The sequence below is a fragment of the Puntigrus tetrazona genome, chromosome 5, assembly GCF_018831695.1.
Source record: "Puntigrus tetrazona isolate hp1 chromosome 5, ASM1883169v1, whole genome shotgun sequence".
NCBI lineage: Eukaryota > Metazoa > Chordata > Actinopteri > Cypriniformes > Cyprinidae > Puntigrus > Puntigrus tetrazona.
Window position 1 is genome coordinate 1,880,761 of NC_056703.1, and position 11,550 is coordinate 1,892,310.

General features: G+C 37.3%; 1 protein-coding gene across 1 annotated transcript; it reads left to right on the plus strand.

Annotated features, from left to right (window-relative positions):
- The first annotated feature begins 1,254 nt into the window (after window positions 1–1,254).
- On the plus strand, window positions 1,255–11,344 carry LOC122345241 (histone acetyltransferase KAT2B). The gene is made up of 18 exons (XM_043239188.1): window positions 1,255–1,631; window positions 2,698–2,836; window positions 3,149–3,294; window positions 3,702–3,788; window positions 4,105–4,286; window positions 5,257–5,448; window positions 5,536–5,633; window positions 5,722–5,847; window positions 6,431–6,570; window positions 6,642–6,850; window positions 8,337–8,463; window positions 8,551–8,661; window positions 8,867–9,010; window positions 9,157–9,271; window positions 9,965–9,995; window positions 10,078–10,141; window positions 10,234–10,318; window positions 10,399–11,344. The coding sequence occupies exons 1-18, from the start codon at window positions 1,431–1,433 to the stop codon at window positions 10,590–10,592; spliced, it is 2,391 nt and encodes a 796-aa protein (XP_043095123.1). The 5' UTR covers window positions 1,255–1,430; the 3' UTR covers window positions 10,593–11,344.
- Window positions 11,345–11,550: the final 206 nt, after the last annotated feature.

Below are 11,550 nucleotides of genomic sequence, written 5' to 3' on the forward strand. Positions count from 1 at the left end.
TTATTAACAAAAAAAAAAAAGCTTTTCTTTAGTGGTCTGTTTTGTAATTTTCATGAGAGAGCAAAAACCTTCACAAATGTTTTTGTCACTAAACAGTGTCCACATCAACGGATTATGATAGTTCTTCCTATGCTTTTTGTCCCAGTATCGGACAACACATACTTTTAACATACTCTTGATCTTCTACTGTTTAGGATACTGGTACCACATAAATTCGCTGCTACATTCAATTTCTGTCTTTTTTTTTTTTTTTCTTTTTTTTTTTTAAAGTGTCCCCCCTTTGAAACTAAATGCAGTTATCTAAATATTACTGTTAATGTATCAAATAAATTTCTTATAAATGGTATTGATAATATTGTGTGTTCAGAGGGCCAAATTAACTTCTAGTCTTATCACTGTGTGGAATTCCCACCGCAGTGTGGATTCTTGTGTAATAGCATTTGTTTGTGATAATGACCCATAACAAGTAAATTGTACCTTGAGTCACAACACCTTATTTGTTTGCTCATAAAGGAATGGTTGCTGTTTTTATTCTATGGCTGATTGCAGATAAGCTTCATTTTACAAACTGGTTCCCTCTTACAGTCAGACCTGTCTGTTTTATGGTTACCTGTTTTATACAGGTGATCAGTATTTAAATCACACCGTTTTTGTGTTATGAATTTATTAATTATTATTATTATATTACAAACACCCACACACACACAGTTTGGTTTAACTTTCACATTTATGTGTAAAATATCAGCAATTTTAGTACATGCACTTAAACTTATTTCAGTTGCAAAATGTTTTTTTGTTTTTTTTATCTAGTGTTTACATTTAATTTTTTTTAGTTTAAATAATTTGTTGTATTTAAGCCCCTAAGCATTAAGCTGCCGTTTAACCTCTTCCTATAACTTTTGGAGGGGTCTGCAGGACTAAAGTATGTTTACTAAAGACATGACATTGTCTCAAAAGCATGTCATTACATTTAGATATATGCTGATAAAAATACCTTAAACCAGCCTAAGCTGACTTCCAGGCCCGGTCGAGCTGATTTTAGACAAGTTTTGGGGACTTTTTAGCAGGGCAGCTTTCAGACTAGTTAAAGTTGCATGGTCAGGATGCTAGGCCAGCTATTAGCAGAACTGTCGGAAAAGTAAGTTTCGAGCAAGTCGTTTTAGAATTAATAACGTTTCCATAAACCACGCCTGACGCTTGTAATGTATTTGACCTTGAAAGGCTCCTTTAGAAACATGGCATATTTGTATCCTCCGAATCATAACGGGGTATTCATCTGTGCCTCCCCTAGCGGAGACGAGGCGGATTTACAATGTCAAATAAAAAAAGCAGGGATGAACGCCATGTCTGATCCCGCTGTTGAGGGGTAGAGAGAGCGAATACAGCTGGCGGACTTCGAGGATTCGAGTCGGAGCGCGGAAGCAGGCTCGATGTCGGAGAGCGCGGGGATTCCTCAGGGCTCCCCGGCAGTGGGTGCAGCGGGCTCGGCTGCGGCTGCGCCAGGAGTCGGTGGAACCGAGTGTTCGGGCGCTGCTGTCGGTTCTGCACGTATCGCCGTCAAGAAGGCGCAGCTCCGCTCCTCCCCGCGTCCGAAGAAACTGGAGAAACTCGGCGTATATTCCTCGTGCAAGGTACGTTAGAGATGTAAAAACATTGTTTACGTCTACCGTGCAAAGGAAAGACCCGCTTGTGTCTGTTTAGCCGATAGCCGAAACTAGCTGTTACCTTACTTTACCCACTCTTGAATTTGCAAGCGCAGCACAAAAATACATCGCTTTGTCTTCCATGCTTTTAAACTGCGAATGTGTTTTATTTTCGTGCTTTAGCCACTTCAATTAATGCACAACAAAAATATAGTAATTAACTCATCATTTCCGTGATCTGCAGAGATAATACCGCTCTGTTTGCCCGTAGTGGGCAAGATGACGTGAACATCGGGCACTCTTGGCGGGTTGTCAATTTATTTTTCCCGTTAACAATGAATGCAGATTTTGAAATTGTATTTTGCCGAGTCCGACTAAAGTTTGATGGTGCTTTGGTGCGAGACTTCTGGCGAAACGGGAGACACAATCTGAAGTTGATTACTCAAGAGGAGAGAGCGGCGTCTTTGTTTTGACAGGATGACAGCTGCTGAAGGGGCGTGGTTTGTCACCGGGGGCGGGGTCGGCTCATTGTTGTCAGATCAGGCACATGAAGCATATGGAGGCCCTCAAATGTTAAAATATTTAAAGAAATCGGTAAATACTTAATTAAATGAATGAAACCTACAAAACATAAAATTATTTATTAAAGAACCAAAAAATCTCTGTTCTATCTCGTTATAGCTTTGGTTTTGACTATTTATTTTCATTATATTTTGGTTTTGGTTTTGGTTTTTTTGTTTCAGCAACAAGGTTGTGTCTCTTCATTTTAATTTTTAAAGTTGCACTCAACAATAGTGGGCATCACTTTCAAACTTGAGTATGTTTCTAGTATGTCATGTATTTTCTGGAGCCCTTCACGGTATATATTAAGCGAGGTACCTGGAAACTAGGAATTTCCTGTGGACTTTTTGATGTATTAATAGTAACGAATAATGCATATAGAAGTCTGTTGGTTACTTTGCAGTGCTTTATTAAATTTAGTGTATGAACGTGTTCCTAAAGTTATCATTTTACTGTCTTATTTTGTTGACTGATCTTTTTCTTTTTCATACAGGCTGAAGGAGCTTGTAAGTGTAATGGCTGGAAAAGTCAAAACCCGCCTCCAACTCCGCCCCCTCCAACCCCGCCCAGGGCTGAGCAGCCAATTGCTGTTAACTTAATGGAGCCCTGCAGAAGCTGCAGCCACGCCCTCGGTAATGACTGTAATGACAGGAAGATGAAGTCCCATTCTTTTTATCCGTAGAGAAATTAATGTTTAAGCGTTATTATAATACATAAACCTTTTGAGAAAGCCCTACTATGAGTCAGGGTTGTTAAGTGATATTCACTCAAACAAATTAAACTACATATTTTAATATTTTGTATTTTTTTTTGCCACAAAAATATTTGAAATCAATGACTTAGTCAGCAGTTTTATATTGTACTGTTTATGTTTCATGTCAGTTTATGTCAATGGCAAGGCTTCTTACAATGTCACAGTATGATTCTTTTGTGTTACTGGCCAGGTGATCATGTGACACACCTGGAGAATGTGCCTGAGGAGGAGATGAACAGACTGCTTGGAATAGTGCTGGATGTGGAGTACTTGTACACATGCGTCCATAAAGAAGAGGACCCTGACACTAAACAAGTTTACTTTTCTCTCTTCAAAGTGAGTTGCACATTGTGAAGTGGTGGTTTCGTGTGACTTTTTTGAATGAAAATATTGCTCACTAAATTGAATAGTGATAACTATTGTGTTTGTGTAATACAAGTCATGTAACGAGACAAAAACATTGATATATCCAAAACCACCTTATTATGGTATATTGATTTCAGACAGCTTTTGTAACATTACAAATGTGTTTACTGTCACTTTTGATGCATTTAATGCATCTTTAAGTTGCTGAAAAACTGACCAGAAATGTCTTAAAAGTAGCATATATTAATAAACATTTATATTCTGTTATTAACATTTATATTTTATATTGTTATTAACATGTTATTACATTTATATTTAATCTGTCTGCTGTGATTTGTCAATCTTACCTACCTGTGTTTTTTTTGAAAATGTCTTAGCTGCTACGGAAATGCATCCTGCAGATGGGAAGGCCTGTTGTAGAAGCTCTGGAAAGCCCACCTTTTGAAAAACCAAGCATTGAACAGGTAGCAGCTTAAATTTCAAGGCTGTAATCTCCATAGGTAATGAATAATGTACGGTCAGTATGCATTCTTCAACATTTATTAAACCCTTCAGTCTGTAATTGTTAATAATAACTTTTTCTTCACATCACATTCAAACATCCCCTATAAGGCCAATAGTGGCTTTATTCTTTTGACGTTGTTTTCTCGATTTATATGTAAGCAGTGTACTTTTCCTGCGATGTACGAAGCAGAGAGACACCGAACGAGCCTACACATTCCTGACATCCTCGTGGCTGCTGTCACACATACATGTTTTCATGTGTTGATGTTGCTACAGGGCGTGAACAACTTTGTGCAGTACAAGTTTAGCCACCTACCATCAAAAGAGAGGCAAACCATTGTAGAGCTTGCAAAGATGTTCCTCAACCAGATCAACTACTGGCAGCTGGAGACGCCTTCACAAAGGAGGCAAAGAGCACCCGATGACGATGTGGCGGGTTATAAAGTCAATTACACCAGGTGACTGCTTGAGTTTAAGGGCACCCGAGTGTCTGGTTTTCCATAGAGAAGCAAAAATGTACCTCATTTGCACCTTATTGTTGTTTAAAGATAATATGAAATAACCACTGGCCTTGTTTAATTTCCTAAACTAAGCACATTTACAAGTCAGAATTTATTTTTGGGGCCTGCTAGAAAAAAAGTATAGATTTTTCTATGGACAATATTAGATCGCTAACACAATAAAGTTTCATTTTTTAGCATTAGTTAATGTATTAACTAACACGAGCAAACAATGATCAACACATTTATTAATCTTTGCTAATGTTAGTTAATAAAAATACAGTCATTGTTAGTTAAGGTTAATTCACAGTGCATTAACTAATGCTTACAAACACAACTTGTGAATTACTAATGCATTAGTAAATGCTGAAATTAACGTTAACTAAGATTATTAAATGCTTTTGAAGTATTAGTTCATATTGACTAATGTAGTTATCTAATAGTAGCTAATGAACCTTATTGTAAAGTGTTACCATTAAATCTATAGTAATTAGTGGCTTCTTTATTAAAAGTCCAATGTTTTTTGCCTTTGCAGCAAATCTTTTGTCTTAACATAGCGAAATCACCAACGATTCTTTGTGGGCGGGCCAAAGTAGCCAGTAGGCGAGTATTATGCAAATATATAACATAGTGATTTAGCAAAGTCTTTGTTATCAACCTTAGTCAGGGTTGCGCCATATTTAATTTTTGTCTGGAATAAAAGCGAGGCCGTAAGGATTAGAAGTACTGTGTGTTAAATGGATTGTACAGATGGTTCAACTGACAAAATACCGCTTTGAAAATAGTTTCAAGGGACAAAAATGACATAAAATGTTTTTTACAACATTAGGACGTTTATACAGTGCATGCCATTCTAATAAAATAAGGCCATAAGTCTGTCCCTCCATTCAATACATATTTCTGCCCTTCTTGTGTAATGGCGTTACAGGTGGCTGTGTTATTGTAATGTGCCCCAGTTCTGTGACAGTCTCCCTCGGTATGAGGCCACACAGATTTTTGGCCGCACTTTTCTGCGATCTGTGTTCACTGTAATGAGGAAACAGCTGCTGGAACAGGCCCGGCAGGAGAAAGACAAACTGCCACCTGAGAAACGCACACTCATTCTTACACATTTCCCCAAGTAAGCATGCAACCACACAGACAGAAATCTCCACAAATAACGTGTCCAATATATGTGTGTACGTAAATGTGTGTATGTTGTGTGCAGGTTTTTATCTATGCTGGAAGAAGAGGTTTATAGTCATAATTCGCCCATCTGGAGTGAAGACTTCATGGTTCGATTATCAGGTGGACAGATTCCCACAGGTAATTAGCTATGTTAGAAGTAATATTATTCAGTTGCATGTGTCGCGTGGCTATGTAAATAGACTTTTCTCCTCTCTGATTGGTCCAGTGATCAGTGCTCCGCCCGTGACCCGCCCCCTGTACTACAGCAGTAGTCCCGCCCCGGTGGAGCTGGTCGGAGGAGGCAGTGTAAGTCCGGCCCGGAAAACAGCATCCGCTTTGGAGCCCAATCCAGGTATCAACTTCTATACGACATTTTATTCAGTACCTTTGCCGTTTATGTAGTCTTGATGATGAATCGAAATGATAACGCTGTACATCGTGATAATGAATATGCACTGTATTGTTATCGTGGGCATTTCAAAATACAGCAAATAATTATTTCTTAAAAATTATTCTGAATTTTGAATTATCCCGGAATAATAAATAATTGAAAGATTTGCTGTGGTGTTCACCGGTGTCAAAAACGTTATTATTTAGTCCTAATAGGCTATTTATTTTTAGAAAAACGTATTACTCCGTAACACTTTACATTAAGGCTTCATTATTTAATATTAGTTAATAATTAAACTCCCAAAGAAAAAGGATTTCATTATTTCAGTCATTTCAATTATTTCGTTATCACTGTTAATCTTTAATGACAATTTAAATACACTTTACCCGTTTAATCTAAACGTAATAAACGTAGCATCTCTTTTTATGATAATGTAGAATATTCAAAAAATGTGTGTGCGTAGATAGCTGATGTGTGAGAGCTGTTAAACCTTATTGAATCAGATTAGAGGGTTCAATGGATTTGATTCTATGCACATGTGTAGGTGGAGAAAAGCGAAAGTCTTCCGAGCCGTTGTCTCACGAGGACAACAAACGACCCCGTGTGGTTGGCGACATTCCTATGGAATTAATTAATGAAGTCATGTCTACCATTACAGACCCCACAGCCATGCTGGGACCAGAGGTAAACATATTATCATTTATTTTTTTATCTCATAGATGGTAGACTCGTCGTTTATTCTGTCTTTCTCTCAGACCAGTCTTCTCTCTGCTCATTCTGCACGTGATGAAGCTGCTCGATTGGAGGAGAGGCGTGGCGTCATCGAGTTCCACGTCATTGGGAACTCCCTCAACCAGAAGCCCAATAAGAAGATCCTCATGTGGCTCGTCGGCCTGCAGAACGTCTTCTCACATCAGCTGCCCCGCATGCCAAAAGAATACATCACACGCCTCGTCTTTGACCCGTACGTTTGCTGCCGTCAACCATTTTAATGCACTTCAAGGCCATTTGGCAGAGACAGACGCCAGCAAACAAGTAGGCCATTGGATTTAGAATTTTGCCTCAACATACACTAACAAATACTCACAGAACGTGTTCAGTCAGGTGAAAACAAACTCGAACAGCAGCAGAGGCCAGCAGGGGTAACACACAACGATCCAACAAACATGTTTGTTGGCGTCTGTCTGTGTCGTGTGAATTTACCTTAGCTATAGTAACAGGCCTACGGCAGAGGATTGACGCTTTAAAAACTGGCAGTTATTTTATCTGTTCTGTTAGTCACCCTCATGTTCTTTCAAACCTGTACGAGTTTCTTTCTTCTGTTCAACATAAAAGCAGATATTTTGAAGTAACCGAACGGTTACTGGTAGCCACTGACTGCCACAGTAGGTAGATAATACTATGAATAAGTGTGTGCGCAGTACATATATATATTGTTTGCAATAATATTGTAATTGTTGTTTAAACGATATATGTGTATTGAAAAGACCAAACAAAAACACACCCCGAGAGTGCACGTATACTGATTAGATAAAGCTTACAATACTGCTTGAGCACATGTAAAGTATGTCATTTCAGGGTTTCACTGCAATTTTTGCAGTTATTAAAGGGGTCATGTGATGCGATTTCAAATTTTCCTTGCTCATTGGAGTGTTACATGTTGTTAGAGCAGAGATAAGATCCCTGAAGAGGTGAAGACTAAAGTTTCTAAACCAAAGAGATATTATTTATAAAAGTTATGACCTAAAATGGCTGTATGACATCACAAAGAGGGGTTTTTCATAACACAGATATTTTTTATAAACATTATGATTTGTCCACAATGTACAGTATTGTGTGACTCAATGACTTGCCCAAAATCATTTCAAATTTTGCTCATACTGATTTAATTTTACTGGTAACAGCCCTATAGTGTCTTAATATTTACATTGATTAATTAATCGTAAGGCTTTCAGACAAAAGATGATGATTACATTTAACTAGGTTACAAAAAATTGTACTTAAATATATACCTAATATATACCTAAAAAATTGTAATATATACCTAAAAAATGCAAATAAAAGCAACAACAAAAAAAATAAATTTAAACTTATTAAAAAAGTGATTTTTTTTTATTACTCCTGCAAACTAACCACTGCACAGAATAAGAATATAAGAGCAGCAGTCTTAGACCTGCTAAAATACCAGCGCAATAACAAAAATTAGTCTTATTAAATTATCTTATTAAAACTCCAGGAAATTTTTTTTTTTTGTCATTATCACACACCGCTATATGAAAGTCGCTTCTCTGTTTTGAAGATGAAAGAAACTCATACAGGTTTGGAAAAACATGAGTGAGTAAATTTACCCATTTATGGGTAAGCTTTAAGTGTCAATTAGAGTTTAAGTGTAATTTAATTGTTTAATCTGGTTAATGTTAACCTTGTGATAAAACAATTCCTCTATACAGGAAGCACAAGACTCTGTCTCTAATAAAAGATGGCCGTGTTATTGGGGGAATCTGTTTCCGGATGTTTCCAACTCAGGGCTTCACTGAGATTGTCTTCTGTGCTGTCACTTCCAATGAACAAGTCAAGGTATGTTGTCTCAACAAAATCGACGATTCCCATGATTATTTGCTATTTTTCTTTCTCACTGTCTTTTCTCATTTGATTGTTATGTAAGGTTATGGGACTCACCTCATGAACCATCTGAAGGAGTATCACATAAAGCATGAAATTCTAAACTTTCTCACCTACGCGGATGAATATGCCATCGGCTACTTCAAAAAACAGGTCAGTGCTTTATTAGACTCATGACACAAAACACAACTGAAGTGGATTATTAATTATATTGCCATGCTCCAAAAATGACGAAAAGTGCATGTTCTGCTTAACGTCTTCTTTTGTTTGAAATGAAATGAAAACGGATGTCATTTTTGGCACTATCGCTTTAAGTATTTGTCCCTATTCTTACTTTGTTTCTCTTGCTTAATGTCAGGGATTCTCTAAGGACATTAAAGTGCCGAAGTCAAAGTATGTGGGCTACATTAAAGACTATGAGGGGGCCACACTCATGGGCTGTGAACTGAACCCCTGCATCCCTTACACTGAGTTCTCTGTCATCATCAAGAAACAGAAAGAGGTCTGTGTGTGTGTGTGTGTGTGTGTGAGAGAGAGAGAGCATGAGATCTGAGGTGCGTCAAAGAGGTTACAAAGCATGTTAAAATGCATCATTTTGTTATTGCCTAAAGCTTTTTCTATTTCTATCTCACCCTCTCTCTCTCTCAGATCATTAAGAAGCTTATAGAGCGCAAGCAAGCACAGATTCGGAAAGTCTACCCTGGCCTGTCCTGTTTCAAGGAGGGAGTTCGCCAGATTGCCATTGAGAGTATTCCAGGAATCCGTATGTCTCACTTTTATGTAGTTTTAGCTAATAAAAGATGTATAATAATTTATAAAATGTATAATAATAATATTAATAATAACTTTGTATTTTGTGTCATTCTTTAATTAATAACAACAATAATACCATTTTAATGATGATTGTTAGCATTTTAAATAAACGTGTTCCATTATTAATACATATACACGGTAAACACACACATTTTATTTAAACAAAAACATTTGTATTGAATGTGATTAATTGTTTAATTAATTGTTTGACAGCACCAATTTTACAGTGTTTAATCCTATAATGGAAAAGCTGAATGTTCAGCATCATTACTCAAGTCTTCAGTGTCACCTGATCCTTTAGAAATGATACTAATATGCCGATTTTCTGCTTAACAAACATTTCTCAGCATTTTCAATGTTAAAATCATAACATACATTTTTTCAGTGACGCCAGGATGCTTCGACGAATAGATTAAAAAATAAAAAATAGAAATCTAAAATTTACTGTCACTTTTGATGTATTTTCTGCGTTCTTTGCTAAATAAAATATGAATTTCTTTCAAAACAAAAAAAACTTGCCCCAAACTTTGGAACAGTACTGAATAAACATGAGTTTTATTTAATATTTATTCCATGGTAAATAATATATTTAAATCAATAATAAATTGAATTTGAAGTTTACTGTTTATTTGTCTTTGGGCAGGTGAGACTGGCTGGAAGCCTTTGGGGAAGAGGTGAGTGTGTGTCTGTGAGTCGCAGCTAAACAAACATCACATAAAACACGTGGTTTGTTTCACTTTGTATTCTTTTTCACAGCAAAGAGCTGAAGGATCCAGACCAGTTGTACAGCACCTTAAAGAACATCTTACAGCAGGTCAAGGTAATGTATATCTGCGTTGCTTACGTGTTTTAATCATTCATGAAAATCAAACTTTAAAACGACTGATGAGGAATACGTATCATACTCCTCAGTCGCACCAGAATGCATGGCCCTTCATGGAGCCTGTAAAGAAGAACGAAGCACCTGGTTATTACCAAGTCATCCGCTTCCCTATGGGTACGCAGAGATCTCTTACAGTGCACCTTAGGCTTTACTTTTGAGTACGTAATGCCTGACTGTTATATTCTGCATTGTAGACTTGAAGACAATGAGTGAGCGCCTGAAGAGTCGGTACTATACCACACGGAAGCTGTTCATGGCCGACATGCAGAGGATCTTCACTAACTGCAGAGAGTACAACCCTCCTGAAAGCGAGTACTACAAATGTGCCAACCTACTAGAGAAATTCTTCTACACCAAGATCAAAGAGGCGGGCCTCATCGATAAATAATCGAGCTAGGGGACACAGGTGGTCCGTTTCCCTTTCTACCTCTTTTCCTCCACATTTATCATATATGTAACTCCCCATTGTTTTTGCATCAAAAGAAAGGTTTTTTTTTTTTAAATGAAGACATTTAATGGAATAGTTCACCCAAACTTTTTAATTTGCCGAAAGCTTAGTTAACCCCAGGCCTCGAGGTTTGTTTGTAGTCTGTAAAGATTTGGAGAAATTTAGCCTTGTATCATTTGCTCACCAATGGGTCCTCGGCAGTGAATGGGTACCGCCGGCATGGGAGTCATAATATCTGTTAAAAGCATTGCGTTATCCACATGATTCCAGTCGAACATCTCATATATCAAAAAGCTGCGTGTTAGAAGCAAATCCTTTATTAAAGCATCACTAGGCATTAACTGATAGATTTCTGTGGTTTATTGTGATGTTTTTATTAGACTGACGGCACCCATTCACTTCAGAGGATCCATTGGCGAACAAGTAATGTAATGTAAATTTCTCAATCTGCTGTGATGAGCAAGAAACAAATCGACATTGTGGTTGGCCTGAGGGTTTTTACAGTTTCAGGAAATTAACATTTTTGGGTGAACCGTTTCTATAAGTATTTGGCGCGTGTGAATATACGCATGACTGCCATGTGTGAAAATGTCTTTTTCCCCGTCTTAAAAAAAAATTCCTTCTGCCAAAACTGCGGAACAATTTTACGGTATGTAAGGCTGGATGCTTTCGGTGTGCATGTGTTCTTGCTAGTGTGTNAAAAAAAAAAAAAAAAAAAACTGTATATTTTATATAGTAGCGAAGGATGTGGCCTACAACTCAGCCAAGAAAAATGACTCTAATTACCTAATGTCGTACCTTCAAACAGCACTTATTTATTATTAAACCTAAAGAAATTGTGATAAATGCTAGTATTGATATGATGAAGATTCCTAATCAGAAACTTGCACATTTGCGG

Bases quoted from the DNA above. Each gene is read 5' to 3' on its own strand.
- LOC122345241 (XM_043239188.1), top strand. From the start codon at position 1,431: ATGTCGGAGAGCGCGGGGATTCCTCAGGGCTCCCCGGCAGTGGGTGCA. The intron at 1,632-2,697 runs GTACGTTAGAGA...TTTTTCATACAG, and splicing joins GCGTATATTCCTCGTGCAAG to GCTGAAGGAGCTTGTAAGTG. The intron at 4,287-5,256 runs GTGACTGCTTGA...ATGGCGTTACAG, and splicing joins TATAAAGTCAATTACACCAG to GTGGCTGTGTTATTGTAATG.